At 35.7% G+C, this 22,023-nt stretch overlaps 1 protein-coding gene across 5 annotated transcripts in view; it reads left to right on the top strand.

Moving 5' to 3' along the window:
* The window catches only part of CNTN1 (contactin 1), a 368,724-nt gene that overhangs the window by 172,128 nt on the left and 174,573 nt on the right, over positions 1-22,023 (top strand). For all 5 annotated transcript variants that reach the window (XM_058743101.1, XM_058743098.1, XM_058743100.1 and 2 more), the window contains 2 exons: positions 19,567-19,696; positions 21,311-21,343. In XM_058743101.1, the coding sequence (XP_058599084.1) occupies positions 19,636-19,696; positions 21,311-21,343 (94 nt within the window). In that variant the 5' untranslated portion in view covers positions 19,567-19,635. The remainder of the gene's footprint in view (positions 1-19,566; positions 19,697-21,310; positions 21,344-22,023) is intronic.

Below are 22,023 nucleotides of genomic sequence, written 5' to 3'. Positions count from 1 at the left end.
GTTCAACAGAGTAAGAATCTAGCCAGCTAGGTGGTTCTCCACAAGCAAAACAAGGTTGAACAGTGTGGCAGATACCCACTCATGTGGACAAAGAACAAGCCTCATTCCCCCAACTGCCTCTCACTTTGCCCCACTATAGCATGCCGGTTAAGTACGCAGGCCTGGGCCAGCAGATTATTTGCTTCATGGAGCCAGTCACTTGAAATCCTTAAAGTATTTTGAATGGAAATATAAAAAGTTAAAGCATTGAAAATTTCCTTCTCAAGTGATTATCTGTAAGGGTTCAATCCACTATCTTAGGAAATTCACTTTCTACCTGTTCTGCCTAATTCATTTACAAATAAATTAGGGAGATTTCTTTAAAACGTTGGTGAGAAGTGGCTGGAGTTGTAATTGGAATCACTGACCCTCAGTGAATGGATTTTAGCCATGATGTGAAGAGGAAAAGGCAAAGAGAGGGGATGCTATGAGTGGTTTAAAACAAAAAAAATTACCAAGACAGTTAGAATGTGATTGAAGAAAGAGAAAAGGGCAATTGATAGGTTCTTCCTTCTCTTTTCAGTCTCTTCAGTTTATCACTTCAGGTGATGTACAAACATATAATCATTGTTTTTTAGGTCGATGAAATAATTCTGAAGGCATTTATTAATTTATATATTTAGGGATTTTTAAAAAATGTTTATTGAGGGGCGCCTGGGTGGCTCAGTCGGTTGAACGTCCGACTTCAGCTCAGGTCACGATCTCACGGTTCGCAAGTTCGAGCCCCGCGTCGGGCTCTGGGCTGATGGCTCAGAGCCTGGAGCCTGCTTCCGATTTTGTGTCTCCCTCTCTCTCTGCCCCTCCCCCATTCATGCTCTGTCTCTCTCTGTCTCAAAAATAAATAAACATTAAAAAAAATTTTTTTTAATGTTTATTGAGCATTTCCTGTGAAATATGCAGGTGGTAGCTTCTAGCTAGAGCTTCCTCTTTGAAGTTTATAGACCAATGGGGGCAAAAGTCATTAATAAGTGTCCAATCATAAAAAGCATACTTGCAATAAAGGGAAGGCACAGGGAACTATGAAAGTGTCATTGGAAAACCTGATTTCACTTGGGAATTGACAGACAGCTTCTCTAAGGAAAGTCAGTTTAGGTCGCATTCTGAGAAACGCTTGAGTTGGATGAAAAGCATGTGATAGGCAAGCAGGAATTAAACAAGGCAGAACCTTGTCACCCGCATTGATGCATTTATTATTATTTTAAATTTAGTGGGCCATGAAAGGATGGGGACCATATCATATCTCCAATATTAGAAAACACTCTAGCTTCAGTTTGGGAATAGTAAAAAGATCTGGAGGGGTGCCTGGGTGGCTCAGTTGATTGAAAGCCCAACTCGATTTTGGCTCAGATCATGATTTCATGGTTTGTGAGATCGAGTCCTGAGTTGGGCTCTGTGCTGATGGAGCCTTCTTGGGATGCTCTCTCCCTCTCTCTTTGCCCCTCCACTGCTTGTGCACATGTGTACTCACTCTCTCTCTCTCTCTCAAAATAAATAAACATTTAAAAAAATATCTAGACGTGGGCAGTGGTGATGGTTACAAAATGATATGAACTGTACACTTAAAATGATTAAATGGTAAATTTTATGATGTGCATATTTTGTCACAATAACAGAAGAAATATACTCAATCTCTCTGACTATATGCCCTCACATAAAAACTGTGGATCATTATATTAAGCACCTCAGTGTGTCATAATAGTATTAAAAGAGGTAACTCAAATCAAGTACTTGACAGGGACCCCGGAAGAACTGAACTGCTGTATTCATGTTCTAATGATGAGCAGATTGAAGATGATCACAGTGCTGTGGATGAAGATTTATTATCATTGATAAGTTGTGTAACTGCTCTTAACCTCATTTTCTTGATTTGTTAATTGTGGTTAATAGCAGTTACCTATTGGTTATTGTGAAGATAAAAGATATGTAGAACACCTGCCCAGTATCTGGAGCATAGTAAGTATTCAACAAATAAGTTAATTTCTTTTACTGGGCTACTACTCATGGGATATTAGTCCCTAAAACTATATAAAGATTATTAATAAAAATCAAATACAGATGTATCCATTGTAAATTCTAAGAATGATAAAGATCCGGGAATACTCCTAGTGTCATTTGAAAGGAGTAAGAGTGCCGGATCAAATGCTCTGAGTATGTTTAGTTTTGTAAGAAACTGTCAACCCGTCTTCCAAAGTGGCTGTACCATTTTTGCATTCCCACAGGAAATGAATAAGATTTCTAGTTGCTTCACACACTCACCGGCATTTGATGTTGTGAGTATTCTGGATTTGAGCCATTCTAAGTGGTATTTTCTTGTTTTGATTTGCAATTCCCTTATTGACATGTGTTGTTGAACATCTTTTCATATGCTTATCTGCCATCTGTATATCTTTTTTGCTGATGTCTCTCTTCAGATCTTTTGTGCATTTTTAAATCAGGTTGTTTTCTTGTTGAGTTTTAAGAGTTCTTTGTGTATTTTGCATAATAGTTCTTTATCAGATATGTCTTTTGCAAATATTTTCTCCCATTCTGTAGCCTACCTTCTAATTCTTTTCATATTGACTTTTGGACAGCTAGAGCCTTTAATTTTAATGAAGTCCAGCTTATCAATTATTTTCTCCAGAGATTATGTCTTTGGTGTTATATCTAAAAAGTTATCACCATACCCAAGGTCACCTAGGTTTTCTCCTATGTTACTTTCTAGGAGTTTTGTAGTTTTGCATTTTACATTTGGGTCTGTGATCCATTTTGTGAAGAGTGTAAAGTCTGTGCCCAGAGTCAGATTTTGTGTGTGGGTATCCAGTTTTTCCAACTCCATTTGTTGAAAAGATGATCTTTGCTCCATTGTATTGCCTTTGTTCCTTTGTCAAAGATCAGTTAGCTATATTTATGTGGGTCTATTTCTGGGCTCTCTATTCTGTTCCATTGATCTATTTTTCTTTCACCAGTATCACACTGTCTTGTTTACTATAGCGTTATAGTAAGTCTTGAAGTCAGGCAGTGGCAGTCCTCTGCCTTTGTTATTTTCTTTCAATATTGTGTTGGTTATTCTGGGTCTTTTACCTCTCCATCTAAACTTTAGAATTGGTTTTCAACACACAAAATAATATAAAATAACTTGCTGGGATTTTGATTTGGATTGTATTGAATCTATAGATCAAGTTAAGAAGAACTGACATCTTGACAATATTGAGTCTTCTACCTTTTCATCTTTGCATGAAAATGTGCTAAAATACTTGTTTAATGAAACAATAAATTGAACTCTTCCATACCATAGTTATATTGCAAAAGTTTGTCCTTTTTATGCAGCTCAGTTGTAGCCAAGGAGCCAGCTGGCTGATAAAGTTAAAGATCTACCACTGAGAGGTTGCACCTTTGCATCAGGCATGTCTAAAGGTGAAAGGTGTATAGATTAGATGCAATTAGCAGAAAGTGGTGGGAAGGACATAACAGTGTAGTTGAACTAATCTCAGGTTTAAAAAATCTATGTCACTATGTATACCCCTAAAGATGCTGTGGTCAATGGGGGTTTTCAGCTTTATGAAATAATATGTATGTTCAGATATGTCAGGGGAGTTTCTTATTCTCAGCAAAACATTAGGTACTGACTTTCAAATAAAAATACTAGTTGCAAAAAACAAAATGGAATCCTTCCCAAACAAGGAGGCACACTAACAGGAGATGACAGAACCACCATAATTAAACAATCATCACTCTTGGCATTTTAAAGGAAGACCTGAGGCTGAGTATCTATAGTAATCGACAAATCTCCTGCATGTGTACTAGGAATAATACCTGATTTAGTTAAGATATCTTCCTTTGATAAAAATACTGAACGTTTTGGGGGATGTAACTTATCCAATAACTGTATACTCTTAGTTTCTTAAGAAGCTCACTTCTGCAAGGGCAAGAGATTTGCAACCTGGAATTTTTAACTTTTTACCAGACTTGACTATAAGGCAATTTACCAACATCTTATTAGATGACGTATTTAAAAGGGAATATAAAAGGCAGTACGTGGTGCTTTTGTTTCTGCTGGAATGCTGAGAGTCAGAGAGGTTTAGTATGTAATGATATAAATCATTCCCAGAAATTTAAGACACATTATTCTAAGCAAATGGAAACAAACACAAATGAAAACAACTAGAGGGTGAATAAACGAAAACATGATGAAGCTGGAAGCAAAATATACCTATTGATAGAGGAAAAAATACTTATTAAAATACCAAAAAATATTAAGCAGGGATAATCTGTTGTTATTATTATTATTATCATTATTATTACTAAAGATTTCAGAGATAGCTCAAATACAAGTAAAGTATGAATGGTCACTTAAATAATTTATGTGAAAATACTGCCTTTACCTAAAGTTTACTGCTTAATAATAATAATAATAATAAAATAATTGCCTAACTTTTTTCATCTTAACTGTGGAGATCATTATATCATTTCTGTATGGTCATGTAGGGAGTTTAATTTTCCAGCTAAATCAAATTTCTTAAAATATCAATGATAATTTGAGATTTGGAGATATAAATATGGACATATTGAATTCACCACTGATATTTTCTTGAATAGGACTAAAAGTCTTTTAGTAACCTTAATAAGCCTGATGCATTCAAAACTAGCTCACAAAAATAAGAGAGGATGAATTTCTGAAACCTATGAATTTCTAATATGTTTATTCTAAAAAACTGAAACTACAGTCATGGTATATTCCTTAAATCTTCAAAACACCAAGAAGCATTTTAAAAAATCTGTTTTAATTCAGCAAGAATTTTTGAGCAAAAGCCAACAGCATTTCTTCTAAACTCATAGAAACTCGAAGAAAGTAAATAATTCTGGCAATAGAGCAAAGGGCTGCAGGGCTCCTGCCAATATTTACAGCTGTTACTGCTTTCTTCCCTTATTTTATGTTTTTAGTTAGTGAGAGGACCATGATGGGGGGAAATCATTTTAGGTTTATATTTCTGCTGTTTCTTTTATCTTTGTTTCATTTTTCCACTGCATAATACAAATTGACTTGAAGGTTCTATCTGTTACTGGGCTTCACATAGTATTTCTATGCAGATCACTTCCAGGTACCTATTCCCAACCCCAACCCCCTCCAAAAATTCTGGTCTCATTTATTCAAATATTTACTTGGTGTCTCCATTTGGATGTATAATGGGAAACTGAAACCCAGCACATTCAAAACTAAATTTTTGGCCAACTCACTCTCCACCAAAACCCTACTTCCCCTTTGCCAAGTGGCAGCATCTTCCACACCAATGGGCAAGTCAAGAGGTGAGAACTCACCCCTGAGCTTCTCTCTTTCCCTCACCTTCTACTTCCAAACTGTTTATTTCTCACAGGTCTGAGGACCATCGAGCTTGGGTCTGTTGAATCTCTATGGACCTAACACAGGGTACATGATAGACCCTTAAATATTGTAAAACAAATATAATTGCCTATATAACCATTTCTACATTTGCTAAATAAATTACAAGTAAATTACTGACTTTACATATCTACACTGGAAATTGTATTGGCAACCTCACAGCATTAGAGAATTCATTAGATCTTGGAAGAGAAGTGGTGTTGTATCATTCCTCCCAATTGTAGAAATGCATGGAATTATCTTCAAACCAATGTTAACTCTTTAGTAGTGATTCTTGTGCTTAAAGACTTCCAAATGAAGGCAGTTACATAGCCATTCACAGGTGTAGTGCTTTTTCTTTTAATTATCAGCTTTCTTCTATGACATATCTTCAGTGGCATTAAATACACACACAAATACACTCACATGCACATGTGCACACATTTATTGATCTCACACTGTGCAAGGTTTTGAGGCCCCAATAGGAATATGAAGATATGTATAAGGCATGTTCTTTTTACTCAGAAATTCTAATCTAGTTAGAGATTAAGAAAGAGTAATATAGGTGTCTTATTTACATTTTTTCATATAGTTCTCACAAGTAAGTACATATTAGTGTTCCTACTTGCCAGTTGCTGAAATAATTTGCCCAAATGAAATAGCCATATGAAAGAATTCTCACTGTATCTACATTCTTGTGTTTTAATCTCATTACCTTTTGATAATGTAAAAATCTAAAATGCTGTGACCATATGCACAGACTTTTCAAGACAGTTTTATAGTCAGATGTTCTGCTATATTTATCTTCATAAGCCATCAAGACCTGTCAAAAATACCAAATTTTGGCTAAGAAACCATTTCTCCAAAATATTTTTTTCACCCCTTAGTTCTTGAAATTGTCTTCAAATAAGTCTTCTAATAAAGTGTCCCTATATTCAGTTGGAAGTGGCCTGGCATTTGAAGATAAACAAGAACCTAATAATAAGGAATCCATGAGTGAGTCAAACAAATGCTCCATGATTTTAGACAAGGGAGAAGCTCTCATAGGACATTGCCAGAGGTTAGATTTTCCTACAAATAGAAAGCTTGATTTAAGTCTTGAAATATAGAAGAGACATTGTTTTCTCATTTATAAACTGAGGTTAATAATAATTACTGTATCATTTGAGTTCATATGAATATTAATAATAAGCTTCTAGAACAGAGTCTGCCTTTCAAGTTGAGAGATAATGGAGTGCGGTTATATTAACTATGAAGCTAAGGATTATTTAATTGATCTTTTAATTTCTAAAATATTTCTAATTCTAATTATAGCATATATAATATGATTATAAAGTATAAATATGCTATAGTATTATAATTTCTATAACCTAGTATAATGTATAGTATAACACAAAATACTCAATAGGTATTGAAGGAAGTATGAAGTGTTGTTGTACCACTGACAAATTTTGAGACAGAGTATAAAATAGTTAACTTTTTTGAAGATCAAATTAAACTTTGTATTATTCACTGAGCTTCAGATATTTCGATACATGTTCCTTAAAATAATAAAATTCTGGCATGGATTCCTCTTGGTAACCGGGATCACAGATAGATCCAGTGAGATCGTTATGATACGTGTGCTTAAGTAGACTCTAAGTATCTGAAGATTGAAAATTTGCCTCTACTTCTAATACTAACTGAGGTTTGTCTGGGCCCTTTCATACAGTAGGTGCTCAATAAGTACTTGTTGTTTGATAAGACTTGAGTTTGATAAAAAGAAATAATTCCTTACGTTAAGAGAAAACAAAGGCAGTATCAGAAACTGTGGAATCCCTTTCCTTTAGACTTCAGACTTTGCATTAGCCATATCTTTGTTCTGAAATTGTATTTAAGTGGAGGGATATATCCACTCTTGTCTTATGGGAAATTTAACTAATATTTGATACAAATTTGAATAACAAGGAGTAAAATTCTTTGTATAGCTCAAGACTACATTGTTGTTATAAATCAGAAACTTCCACAAAAGAGCATGAGAATAGGGAGAGAATTAGGGAGCTTCCCCAGTATTTCTTCTGTGAATGGAACACTGAAAAGGAGACTGAAGAACACAGTGTTCATCAACCGGAGCACTTGGGATCAAATAGAATGATGATATTTTCCTGCAGAACAATTCAGCAAGGGAAACTCACTCACCACCTATGAAATCAAAGTTCAACATTTGGTATTTAAGGTTCCATAATTTGATTCCATTTTCTTCCCACTGATCTTTTTTCTAATTCTCCCATGAGTGTATGCCCTGGCCATATTAAACTCTGCAGACTTCTCGGACTTTAACCTTTACTTTCCTTCTGTATGCTTTTACTGTTGGCACTTCCACCTGCTTGCATGGATCTACCTGTCAAATATAGACCAATGATTTGCTTTTAGTAATTATTCCATAAACTTATTCAACCAATGTTAATTGTGTGCCTTTAATGAGTAAGGCTTTGTGTTAAGCAATATGGAGTATGGTAAAAGGAATGAGACGAACTGTTGCTGAGGCGTTTACATCTAGAAACTCTGTCACTGAATGTATATGCTTGATTTACCAATACTTTTGCTGTTGCTACAAAATGTTGCTACTTGACGGGTGCTTCATAAATAGTGTGGAAGGAATGAATAATTAAAAAGGATCATCCAGCTATGTTTATATGATTATTTTATAATCTTTAAAGGAAATAAAACAAATTTCTTGATCTTTGAACAGCACCCAATAAAAACTGATATCTGATTAAAGTGCACAAATGTTCATAGATACCCTCTTACATGTGTTTCAAAAATAAATGCTTATTAAATACGTATTGTTTAATTTAATTGAAGTGCATTTAAAAATAATTCTCGGGGCGCCTGGGTGGCGCAGTCGGTTGGGCGTCCGACTTCAGCCAGGTCACGATCTCGCGGTCCGTGAGTTCGAGCCCCGCGTCAGGCTCTGGGCTGATGGCTCAGAGCCTGGAGCCTGTTTCCGATTCTGTGTCTCCCTCTCTCTCTGCCCCTCCCCCGTTCATGCTCTGTCTCTCTCTGTCCCAAAAATAAATAAATGTTGAAAAAAAAAATAAAAAAAAAAATAATTCTCTTCGGGGCGCCTGGGTGACTCAGTCGGTTAAGCGTCCGACTTCGGCTCAGGTCACGATCTTGCGGTCTGTGAGTTCGAGCCCTGCGTCGGGCTCTGGGCTGATGGCTCAGAGCCTGGAGCCTGCTTCCGATTCTGGGTCTCCCTTTCTCTCTGCCCCTCCCCCATTCATGCTCTGTCTCTCTCTGTCTCAAAAATAAATAAAAACATTAAAAAAATTAAAAAAAAAATTCTCTTCTATTGTTTCTAGGAATAGGGGCCTAAATTATTTTGGTAGGAATCGCTCCTCAGTTTAAATACTGATATAACGACCTACAGTTAGTGATTCTCCCCTGTTATTTGAAAAATAGAATGTCAAGGTTATATCCTGCTCTTTCCTTCTGTACGGTATCTCAACCTGAACAGCAGCGATTAGGAGATATAAGATCATTAGCCTCGTTCTTCAATCATGGATGGGCCTCTTGTCAGAAGACAGTAAGAAATTTTATTCTTGAGCCTTGAGGCTTTATTCTTGAGCCTTTATTCTCAGCCTTGAGGTTGGTGAGGTAGTATAAATACCTGCTCTTTTACATGTAAGACTTAACAGATATTGTGGAGCAAGAAGCAGCTGCTTTAGGGAGAATGGCTACAAATGGAGCTTCAGAAAGCAGAGTGGCCGTAGCAGTGAAGCCTTGGTATTAGACATGGCCATCTCTGCAGAGGAATAAAGTCATACAGAGGAGAGCTGACAGCCCAGGAAGTCTTTAAAACTCCCAGTGTAAGTTGAGTGCATGTTTCCATCTGGTATGGTTTCTTCCCAGGTTTCATTCTCTTGCGAGTCTGTGGGAGAGCAAAAGGGAAAGTTCTGTCTTGCTGGCATGGGAATTTTTTTCCTGATGTCAAAGACTTATTCAATCCTATTTTGGATTGTTAGATATGATTCACAAGGAAGGTATCATGAAACACATTACTTTGACGTAGTCCAGCTATCTCAGATCAGTTTGAACGGCTGTTGGGCTGCAAGAGAAGTTAATAGTACATTTCAGTCATGTCATTATAGTCCCACAAGTCTCATTTAATAGTAAGGAAACTTCTAGGTGTTAGTCAAAGCAATATGTCAAAATGCCTTATTCATTATGATGCGGTAAAGTAAATCAGATGTAGACATACAGGATATTCAATTCTCACCCAGACCAAAAGCCACAACAAAGTACAGTGCAGACATAATTTTAAGAGATGAGTTATTGAATGTTAAATGTTAGTTATCTTCTGATTTTCAGTGTGCACCGCTTAAAGATGTGGTCTAATGAATTCAGAACACATTTGATTGTTGTCTGTGAGTGTTGGAAATATTTTGACTTTCACTTAATACACTTACTACAATACAATGTTTTTTGAACTATAGTTTTTGTAGTATGCCCACAAATTACCTGGGAAGCTTGATTAAAAAGTAGATACCTGGGTTATTCCCACAGAGACTCTAATTATTCTTGGGAGTTTTTCAGAAATCTATTTTATTAACAAGTACATCCAAATACTGGTAAGGTAGCTGGCCCCTAGACCATGTTTTGGGAAGTACCATCTTAGCATTTTGAAACATATGTTGATCATGAATATACAAAAAAACTTTTTTTGCAATCTAGAGCTAGGATAAATTCTAAGTATCTTTCAAAAAATAAACAATAAAGAGTAAAGGGTTTAAATCTTTCTAGAATAGAAGGAGTCACATGTTGGCTCTGTGTCTCTTTGGGCAGTTCACATGATCTTGATAACTCTGTTCGTCTCTCAAAATCTTAGGCATTTGGTAGTGTCAGAGGAGATGATATATAAATTAATGATTTGTAAAATTTTTAGCACCAATCCTTGGTATTGCTCCTTTATGGTTCCCAGTAGCTGAGGTGACCTTGTTACTGTCAACACTCCTACTCATTGGCTCCATTCAGTTGCTTCCACTATTCTTTATAACACAGGAAGAATCAGTTCTGCTTCCCAGCATCCTTCCTAACTGTTCCTAAAACCTACCTGCTGTGTTTCACCTCTCACTTGATATTCCTCTGTTCTTTTTTTTTTATTTAGTAACAGTTCTTTGCCAAATGTAACACTGAATTCAAAGTAGAATAAAACATGTGTTTGCCCTTGAATAACAAAGTGATCCATATTGATACACTGATAGGAAAGAGGTTGAGTGGAATTCATAAATATACGTTTGAGTTTTAAATCTTTCTTGATGAAATAGCTCCTCCCTTGTTCATTGACTGAACTGGTAATTTATGGAATTACTTACGAAGTCATGTTGTCTGATTTGCTCATGATTACTGTCTCCATTTTCCAATAACATCTCACTTTTGTAATTTCAAGCAAAATAACGGGCACAATTGACAGTATGTCATGTTGGCAGATTAGTTTGGAATCAGCAGGACCCTTCTGCATTTTCTCAAATGTCAAGAGCTACCCAACCACGCATACACACGCTCCTAAAATGTGGGACAAAATATATGTATGACTTTCTGTTTACTACCTGAAAGTGATGGTTTCCTGAAATTGTCTCAGTGATAAGCATGACTGCATCATTAGTCTTATATGACATCATTAGCTTAAATTTGCCTGTGAAAACATATGTGCTATAAATATCACAAACAGGGGTTCTACTATTTTTAAATTCCTCTGCATGTCTTACATAATTTTAAAAATAAATGGATAATCATAAAATCTAAAAATGTGAGGAGTCAATTGTTCTGTTAAATACAAGCTATACTGTCAGTACTCAATTAATATACACATCTTCAAAATGCCTTCAGATATTTTTTTCCTCAGCAGCCCCTAAGACATACTTCACAATCTGATGATGTCATATTTATTGAAAAGTTTTAAAATATATTGTATCACTCAGTCTTTACATATACTTCATACACAGTCAAGTGGTGGACTGTTTCAAGGACTAAGAAGATTGCAATCTAAAGAATATTATGCTCTACCTACTAGTTGAACCTGTTCTGAAAAAGGATACTGTTTATAATCAGTTTCAGAAAATGGGGTGTTTTTCTCCAGTCGGTGCTGTTATTCTTTGGCTTAGGCAGCAAATTCTTCAGAAACTTTTACTAATATTTGATCATAGCAGTAAGCTGCTTAAATATTGTTAATGACTGCAGAAAAACTAGTGAACTGAGGTAATAATAATTTGATGATAGAGTTTAAAGAAGTCAGTGTGAGACTGGAGAAGAACATCTGAAATATGCAATTATTCAGCTAGAGGGAGCTGTGTTACCTATGTTTAAATTACATTTCATAATCTGGAAATTAGAATATTGATATGAAGATTTTTTTAAATATTTATTTTTGAGAGAGAGAGAGAGACAGTGTGAGCAGTGGAGGGGCAGAGAAAGAGGCAGACACAGAATCTGAAGCAGGTTCCATGCTGTAAGCTGTCAGCACAGAGCCCGACATGGGCTCGAACTCACGAACTGCAAGATCATGACCTGAGCCAAAGCCAGATGCTTAACCGACTGAGCCACCCATGCACCCCAATATGAAGATGTTTAATGGACTTAACATTTAAATATATAATATCCCCTCTCTAAAGGGGTAGCCCTTTTTCTAAGATCAAAAACTAATTTTATTTCTGGGAAATTTAACTTACTCCACTTTAATATTTACTTTTATTATGTACATATGTTGTAGGGCTTTTACTTGCATACACACACATACATACATTAGTACTCACAATAATCCTGTGAAGAAGGAACTTGGATTTCCGCTTTACAGACTGGGTGATGACCCCTTGAGAAGATTAAATGACTTGTACAGCAGAGGCAGAATTTCAGAATGATAAAATTCAGGATAAAATGTCCTCTGCTTTTAAAATGTAGAGTAGGGGGGCACCTGGGTGGCTCAGTCTGTTAAGCATCCGACTTCAGCTCAGGTAATGATCTCACAGCTTGTGGGTTCGAGACCCACATCAGAGCCTGGAGGCTGCTTCGGATTCTGTGTCTACAGACACAGACACTCTCTCTCTCTGCCCCTCTCCTGATTGAGTGCTCTCTCTCTCTCTCTCTCAAAAATAAATAAAAACATTAAAAAAATTAAAATGTAGAGTAGAAGACATTGGTATATTTTCACCTAGACTAATCTGTGTTCAACTCCAATAAGCTTCCTCTTACTATTTTCTAGAAATAGTACTTTATAGCAAATGTTTTTCTGAACCAGGGCAGAACAACGAGCACCATAAGTAAATATTCTTTTTAACATGGCCTTTCATGAGCTGTGTTAAGAATAGATCAGGATAGACTCCTGATATTCCCACAAATCTCTTTTTTCTTTCTAAAATAGAGATGTGACCATTTGATTATATGTATTATTTGTCAATACTCCTAAGATCTTGTTCTCTACCAATGTAAATGATTATATAACCATCAGTGCAATGAAATATTAGTTGTTTTGGCCTTAATGAAACATCCTTTGATTATATAGCAAAACTAAATAATTTTCAAATAATTGTTAGTGCCCAAATGCTCACCACTAATGTATCGCTGAAGCTTTTAAATAGCTTATGTGTGTTAGCCTAAGCCAGAACTAAACAAAAGAGTTAGATGGTGTCTGTCCGGCAGAAAAATGAATATCTAGATATGGACCAAATTTCTCAAAGGAGAACTCTTGCATTGTCTAACATAGAAAGGGAGAAGTAGGGGAAAAGACAAGTGTAGGAAAAAAGAAGGAAAAGGACGGAAGGGAGAAACATACCGCCTTGTGTTGTCTCATTGTAATGTGTTTTTGTTTTAATGTGACTAAGAGATTTAGTGAAGGATGCTGGAGAAAAGAAGTGGAAAAGAAGTTGAATTCCCTGGGCTCCAGCAGTCACTAGACACCTAGAGATCTGTGATGGTTTGGGGGATGCTGCATCTGTGGGACTGGCTGGGAGGCCTAGCCCTCGTAGATTAGAGAGGCCACAGGGCTCTGAAAGCCAGCAAGTTCGGGTACACAGCGCTGCCTCGGGCACAGGAATGCATCCCTGGTTCCTGCTTTTGGTCGTTATGTATTTTCAGCTTTTGGGAAGTAAAATGTCTGCTCCCATAAGTGACACATCTTTGTCAGAGTTGTTTGTTTTCTTCCTCCCGTCGCTACATTTGCTGCAACGCGTTCGGGCCTGTGGGGGCTGGGGAGCGAGCTGTGAATTACTCGATGGTATGTCCTCCAGAGCGAAGTAAGAAGAGCGGCCTCTTCTGAGTTAGCAAAAATGCGCCCATCCTCACTGCCTCTCTCCTCTGCAGCACTGCTGAGCGGATGTGATCAGAGAGTCACAAATAATAAGATAACTGGTAACACAATGGAACAAATCACTAGCAGAAAACAAATGTGTGAACAAGATGTGAAGGCAACTCTTATATTTGAACAGCAAGAAACTCATTAAATGAAATAAATTACATGTTGTCAGGCTGATGACTCACTGTCCTATTGAAATAGGCAATATTTTGGAGTGAAGGCAAAGATAATGTGGTATGACACAGAGAGGCTCAAAATAATGAAAAACTTTTCCTTCTGACTATTATGTGCATATTCATATCGGAAGACAGAGACTTCCAACACTTAATAAAGTACATATTAAAAATGTTTTAAAATATTGCTAGTTAGAATACCCTCTTCTAGACTCTATTTATAAGCAACAATAATCCCTAACAGAGAAAAGAGCTCTAATAGGAGACATTCTTTTTTTTTTTTTTTTTTTTTTTTTTTTTTTTTTTTTTAGTATATATATAATTTATCGTCAAGTTAGCTAACATACAGTGTATGCAGTGTGATCTTGGCTTCGGGAGTAGATTCCCATGATTAATCATTTACTTACAAGACCCAGTGCTCATCCCAACAAATGCTCTCCTTGATGCCCATAATTGTTTTTCCCTCCTTCCTACCCCCCCCATCCCCTCACCATCAATCCTCACTTTGTTCTCTGTATTTAAGTGTCTCTTATGGTTTGCCTAGGAGACATTCCTTGTTACTATTTTTCATCATCTTACCTTCATTTTAAGGAATTAAAGTTAAATTTCACTTTGTTTATGGCAAGTGCTTTGGAATAGTTACGGAATGGTCCATTCATTCCTTCATTTATTCATTAAATGTATATGGAGAGACTTCTATGTGCCAGGCATTATAAAAGCAACAATGAATAAGAATCATGTTCTCTAATCTGGTGGGTCTATGGCCCGGCAGAATAATAAGTTAATATTTATTAAACACTTTCATAAGTATTTCACATGTACAATGTTACGTAACTCTTACAACAGTCTTATGAAATAGTCATTCTTTCCATTTTACATATGAGGAAAACGAAGGTTGGAGATTGAGTAACTTGTCGCAAGCTACAAGCTAAAGAATGGGTGAGAAAAGGTGAACTCATAGCAACAGAGAGTAGAATGGAGGCTATCAGATGCTCAGGTGTGGGAAAGGGGAGGTAAAAAATCAAGAGGACTGTTGGGTGTCAGGGTCTTAGAGGAGGAGGTCTTGGGGGGTTATTGTATAATAGGTACAGAGTTACAGTCTTGAAAGATGTAAAGAGTTATGGTGATAGATGGTGGTGTTGGTTGTGTAACTTAATGTAAGTTATGTGTATTTTACCACAATAAAAAAAAAAACAACAAGACCTTGTCATTAATGGGGAAACTTTTCAGGTACCCAGGTTCTTTGTACGATGTGCTGTTTGTGAAAACTTTGCCAAAATGAAGATTCTATTACAAAAAAACATGAAATTCATTATTTAGTACATTAGTAATTTATCACTAACTGAAAAAAAAACTTTTAAATTTATTTGTTGGGAGAGAAAGTGTGAAAGAGAGAGAGAGAGAGAGAGAGAGCGTGAGCATGTGCATAAGTGGGGGAGGGGCAGACAGAAAGTGAGAGAGAGAATCCCAAGCAGACTCCATCACATCCAATATAGGGCTTGAACTCACAAACCATGACCTGAACCGAAATCAAGAGTTGCACACTTAACAAACTGAGCACTTGTAGTAACTTTTAAAAGAAAAACAAACAACCCCAAAATCTTATATGTTTGGCGTATTCAACCATTAGACTTGAATTATGGCCCAGTTCTAATAGCCAAATCTACTAGCATAATTAATTTTGGGAAAATATAATAAGGGTAATGTGTTTTTGTTAGAACATAGGCACTCATATAGATAAATCTTTAGCGGTTTTTCATTTTTTTAAACGTTTATTCATTTCTGAGAAACAGAACATTAATGGGGGGAGGGGCAGAGAGAGGGAGGGAGACACAGAATCCGAAGCAGGCTCCACATGCTGAGCTGTCAGCACAGAGCCCAATGCAGGGCTCGAACTCACGAACCGTGAGATCATGACCTGAGCTGAAATAGGACACGACCATCTGAGCCACCCAGGTGACCCTACTGTAGCAGTTTTGAATAACTGAGAAAACCCCACTCTAGTTTTAAAAATTGATTAATGACATCAGCTTTCGTTTTACAGCAAGTTTTGATTAACATTTTCTGACAGAGGAAGTGAGGAAAGCTCTTAGTTGGTGACTTCCCTGGACAGTACGATATCCACATGTGGCAGGAGATAAGATGAGTTCTAATTACACAGGATACATGCTCCTATTCATCCCTTTCTAAAGAGAGAAATTTAATGGACCTAAATCATAATTTAATCAGTTTATATTAATATGTCCACACAAAGTTATATGGGGACTTTCTGAATTTTTGAAACATCTTAGATTGAATTCATGTTTCTTTTGAGATTCTAGTTATATGGCAAATAAAATATATTTTTATCATAAAAACTGGGTGAGCCAAAATTCCAGCAAGATCTGGCTGAATTCCCCTTGTTCTGTTTTGACTCTGCCTTGCCATAGTTTCCCACATAGTGTGGTTGTTATATAAGAAGGCAATGTCAAATGATATTCCAGACCTAGAAAATTCTTAAGTATTTTACCTCCAATTTTCTGAAATCACTTGCTCTGTGTGGGCACAGTTAATCCTCCTTTAGACCAGCTCTCCTTTCTGAGACTACTTTTAAAGTTAATGAGATAGGGGCGCCTGGGTGGCGCAGTCGGTTAAGCGTCCGACTTCAGCCAGGTCACGATCTCGCGGTCCGTGAGTTCGAGCCCCGCGTCAGGCTCTGGGCTGATGGCTCGGAGCCTGGAGCCTGTTTCCGATTCTGTGTCTCCTTCTCTCTCTGCCCCTCCCCCATTCATGCTCTGTCTCTCTCTGTCCCAAAAATAAATAAAAAACGTTGAAAAAAAATTTAAAAAAAAAAAAAAAAAAAAAAAATAAAGTTAATGAGATAAATAGACCAAAATCTCGCTGACATACTTCATCTGAATTATAAACCTCAGGAAAACTTTCACAGAAATTGTTCTTCATTCTTTGCCTCCATTCACCTGATTCTTTTTCTGTCTGGTCAGTGCTGGTTCCTCTACCCTCAATACCAAACTGCTGCACCATCCCTGGCTCTTAAAGTTGAATATCTGTGAGAATTATTAAGAGTTCGCAAATCATAACAGTTTATTAATAGGTAAATTAGAACTAGTTAAAATACAATAATTACTACCACATTAAAGTGTAATGCTTTATAATCTGTAAAATTTTTGCAGTATATTATCTAAGTTAATATTTACAAAAAAAGAAGTGATTGACACAACAGTTTTGGCATAGTTTATCTGTTTGCCTTTTCTACATTCCTTTTCTTTCTTCTTTTCTTCTCTATTTTCTTTTTCTTTCTTTTCTTTTCTTTTTGTTTTTAAAGTGAGCTCCATGCCCAGCATGGGGCTTGAACTCATGACCCTGAGATGAAGACTCTCATGCTTGACCCACTAAGCTAGCCAGATGCCCCTACCTTCCTTTTCATGAAGAGAATTCATCCTGATTAGTGCACATAACTCTGTGAGAAGAAATAAGATCTTGATCAAGCAGGTCAAGAAAATGCTCAAATGTAAATTGTTTAGACAAGCTTTGCAAGATGTAAGCAATGTGTACAGGTTTCAATAATTTCATTTAGGTCTATCTTGAGATACTAATGATACTGTACATCATAGAAATGAATAGCTAGAAATCGTTCCATAGATCATTTAATTGATTTCCCTGATTCCTGAAGGAATATTCTCTTTTTCTCTCTGCTTAGTAAAAGAAATAAAATGAAAATTAAAAGTCCAGAAAGTACGATTCATACAAACTTGTAGTTCTCACTTTCTCACCTACATCCAAGAGAAAGAAATTGGTTATAAATGGATCCTCGCATTTCAAAATTAACTGTTGATATTTTTACTTAAGCAAGTATATTTTAAACATTTCCTGATGCTAATTTGACCCATTCCCACTATATTTTCTCTGTTTTTATGTTTCTCTAAAAGTTGAGAATTCACCTCAACTTTTTCTTGAAATAATTGATTCTTGATTGATTTTTCAGTGCAGAATAATCTACATATCAAAAGAGAAAAATGGGTTTATCCTGGTCCATGTAGTACCAAAAAATATTTTTACCTGTCTCTGGAAATGCTAGAATTCTGGCAGATTAGGGTGGGGGTGGTGGGGGATGGTGCTAAATATGATCTTAAAATTCATCACAACTGAAAAAAATAAGTAGAATCCTATGGGTTTTTTTTTTTACATGTCTTTGTGATGTAAGCAATTAGTACCATTTTGGTTTTGCTACTTAAGAAAATGTTTAAATATATTTCTATATTGAACATCATAACATTAGATATTTTCTTTTCAGTATTGTTTTCGGGCTCTGTCTTAATTTAGATTTTACATTCAACTCTAGGTCATGAGAGTTTCCAATGTTATTATACATTGTTTGAAAACGTGATTTAATATCTTCCGAAGTTGGAATTACTGTTGTATCCCAACTGAAGGGTCTCTTTTTAGTGCCCTGAACTATGTTGCTCTCCAGGAGAGAGCTCTCAAGGAGAGCAGAAAGAATTGCTTTGGTTCTGATGTCACCCAATGACTCAAATCTAAGAGTGTAATACCTCCACCTTGATGCTCTCACTGCCACAGTCAGATCCATTCTCACCATGATGTATTTTACGATGCTTTTAATTAAAGTAATTAATGTGTTTTCAAGTTTAATAGCATTTAGGTCAAAACATCTGTTCCATTACACTGATTTTTGTACACATCTGTGTGCCCACTGAATTGTGAACTTCTTATGGGCAAGCCAACTAAGTTTTTTCTGATTCCTCTATCTATATGCTTACTCACAGAGATGGATTTGGCACAAAGCTAAATAAGCTTAAGTTGTGGTGTACAACCTTCACCAGGCTATCCCCAGCACCTCCTGGATGGATCCTCCCCAGTGTTTTCACATGATCCTAAGTTTTTGCAAAATTTATAAAAGCAAGGTATTTTAATTAGACTACTGCATAGTTCTGTGGTTTAGTTTACATTAGTAATTTTTGTCATCTTGTTCTTAAATACAGCTTTCCAACTTTTAAAGATTTGGCCCCATAAAACTTAGATTCTCCCTTGCTGACACATAAGTTTTAATTTGCCTTTTTTTTGAATGAATAATGAAGGAGAGGGTGATGGGTGAGTGTGTTATTAATCAACGCATTCTATTAACACATTCCACATAGTATTTGGAAATTAGCATTAGGGGCAAAAAATGTTCCACAAGCCACCAAACAGGTAATCCTAACATATCACTTTTGTATAATGTCTATGAATTTCCAAAGCTCGTATACAGACATATCTTTAATTGAATCTTCCTACCAGCCCTTCACTTAAATTTGATCTTCAATTAAATTGGTCAATATCAAAATGTTTACTACTGTGCTATTTATAGGAAAAGTACTGTTATGCTCAATGGTTATAGTTAAAATTGAGTGATTTGCTCATGTTTGTACAGTGTTAAGACTGGGAGGCAGCTGATAACCCTCTGATACCAAGTGCACTCATTTCATACAACATGGTGCTTACAAATGTATTTAAATAAGCTAAAACTTATTCTATAAACAAGAAAGCTAAAATAAAATAGAATTGATAATATTGTTGACCTCAAATGATGAACATTCACTTTTCCTTTTTTTCCCCTTATCCTATCTTTTTCTTTCCTTTCCTTCTCTTTTCTTTCTCTTCTGTTTTGGATGTAGGTGTTTACTATCCAACTGTCATAAAGCTAAAGCTTTTTTGAAAAATCAAAACTAACTTCTGCACCTAAGATGAAAATGTGGTTGCTGGTCAGTCACCTTGTGATAATATCTTTTACAACCTGCTTATCAGGTAAGAAATATCCTTTGCATATTCTCCATAAATTATGTCAATGTAATCAGTTTGTGTGTATTCACCTTATTAAATCTGGTGCATGAAGTTAGTATTCATATGTTTTGACATCTGTGTCAGACAAGTAAATTAATACATATTAAAGCCGACCCTATTTTCCTTTTTATTTTCAATTAAAATGTCACAAGATTAAATCAATCTTATGTAGTAGTGTGCTGCTTAATGTTTAAAATGTGGATCTCTGGGAGAGAAAAGTTTCCGTGCTGCGTAACATTTATCAATGGCTGGGGACTAAATGTTACTGCTATACCCAATCTTGACAAATTGACATAATTTAATGTGCCATTGGAAAAGATATACAATAGCTCACCATTATATAGTATTTTCACCATAAGGATACAGTACCTTAAGTAACCTCAATTGCGTAAATAAAAGTAAAAGGTAGTAAAATAATTAGAGTAATGGGCTTTAAGCATTTGTTACTTTTGTTTTTAATGAATTGATTTGTAACTTGATTTTCAATTCCTATTACTGGCTGGTGTTGTGAAAAACAATTTTAAAATAACCTACAGTGTGTTCAAGGACATTAAAAACAACAAAGCAGTTTTGAAAGTGCTGTAGTTTTAGGAGAGATACTATACCTCTGTCTTTCAAAGACAACTACAAAGGATTCAGAAATATTTCCTACAAGGAGAGGAGCATTATATTTTTATCTGAAAGCAACATGTTTTCTAACAATCCATTTTTCTAATACCTTCATTTCATTGCCTTAACTCAGTAAATACTTGTTCGGTTATTATTGAGTGTAAGACTTAGGTGGAAATTATTTTTCATTTATCAGTCCCCATTTTTGTTTTAATGATGAACCTGCTAGACATCCTACTGTACTTTTTGTTTATTATTAAGGAAATAAAAATGCTATTTTATTTTGGGGAGTAGTTTTTATTATGATGACTTCAGAATCCATAAAATATAATAATTCCATCAGTGCTTGAGAATTTTAATGACATTGCTATAATGACAGGAATTACACACACACACAATTACATGCATATTTATATACATATTATACAAATATAATAAAATTTTGTGGTAGGATTATTTTGGCTAAATCTTGTTTGTATGAATAAAATGAAGAAATAACCTTATTAGTACTGAAAATTTGTCCTAATTCTATTGACCACAAATTTTAATGCAACTATAAAATGCAAAGAAGGGGCACCTGGGTGGCGCAGTCGGTTAAGCGTCCGACTTCAGCCAGGTCACGATCTCGCGGTCCGTGAGTTCGAGCCCCGCGTCAGGCTCTGGGCTGATGGCTCGGAGCCTGGAGCCTGTTTCCGATTCTGTGTCTCCCTCTCTCTCTGCCCCTCCCCCGTTCATGCTCTGTCTCTCTCTGTCCCAAAAATAAATTAAAAAACGTTGAAAAAAAAATAAAAAAAATAAAATGCAAAGAAATGAAATAAATAGTTGCAAACATGTGAAGAGACATCAACCATAATAAGAAACGGCCAGTAACGTCATTTTATTAACTAGTATCAGTTACTTGAGTAATGTTTCAAACCACAGCTTGAAAAGCTGCTTTGGGATTAAAATTGCTTTTTCTTTTATTTTTAGAGTTTACATGGTACAGAAGATATGGTCATGGAGGTAAGTTGATAAAAGAATAAATTTTTTAAATAACTTTTCCAAATGAACCATATTTTATCTCTAAGCAATTAAATCTATAAACTTAATGGCAAATAAATGTTAGATAACTTGGAGATTCTATAAGATAGTTTCTCTGGGGTCATAAAACAACTTGTTTGATTGCCAAAATGAATGAATGGATACACCACAAACAAATATGCTATTAGATTATTATAGCAGATTGAAAATATATTCTAGGTGGCCTTTAGTTTTTCCTAATGCTTTGTAACAATTTAATGCCATGAAGTTTTGAAGCAATATTTTAAATATTGTAAACACCTAACTTACTTTTGAAATCCTCTTGCTTTGTTGAGAGAAAAAGAACTCTCAACAAGTTCTTTAACTTGTTAAGGTTAATGACATTGGAACCTTAAGATACAGTTTAGTTAGGACCCCAAAGACGGTGCAGAGTTTGTTGTTTATAATTTATTAAGTGTAACTAGTGATTCTGCTAATTTAGATTCTACTTCAACCACTGAATATTTCTGGCCAGAAATAGAGGCAGTGGTATACAGGAGAAGACAGAATCTAGAGCAAGACCAACTTGGATTTGCACATTCAACCTGGTATTCACTAGAGATTGTGATCTTGTGCAAATTATTGAACTTCTGTGAGCTTTGACTTTCCCATGTATAAAAATC

This window comes from Neofelis nebulosa, chromosome 8 (assembly GCF_028018385.1).
Source record: "Neofelis nebulosa isolate mNeoNeb1 chromosome 8, mNeoNeb1.pri, whole genome shotgun sequence".
Lineage (NCBI taxonomy): Eukaryota > Metazoa > Chordata > Mammalia > Carnivora > Felidae > Neofelis > Neofelis nebulosa.
This window is presented reverse-complemented; position numbering and strand designations above follow the sequence as displayed.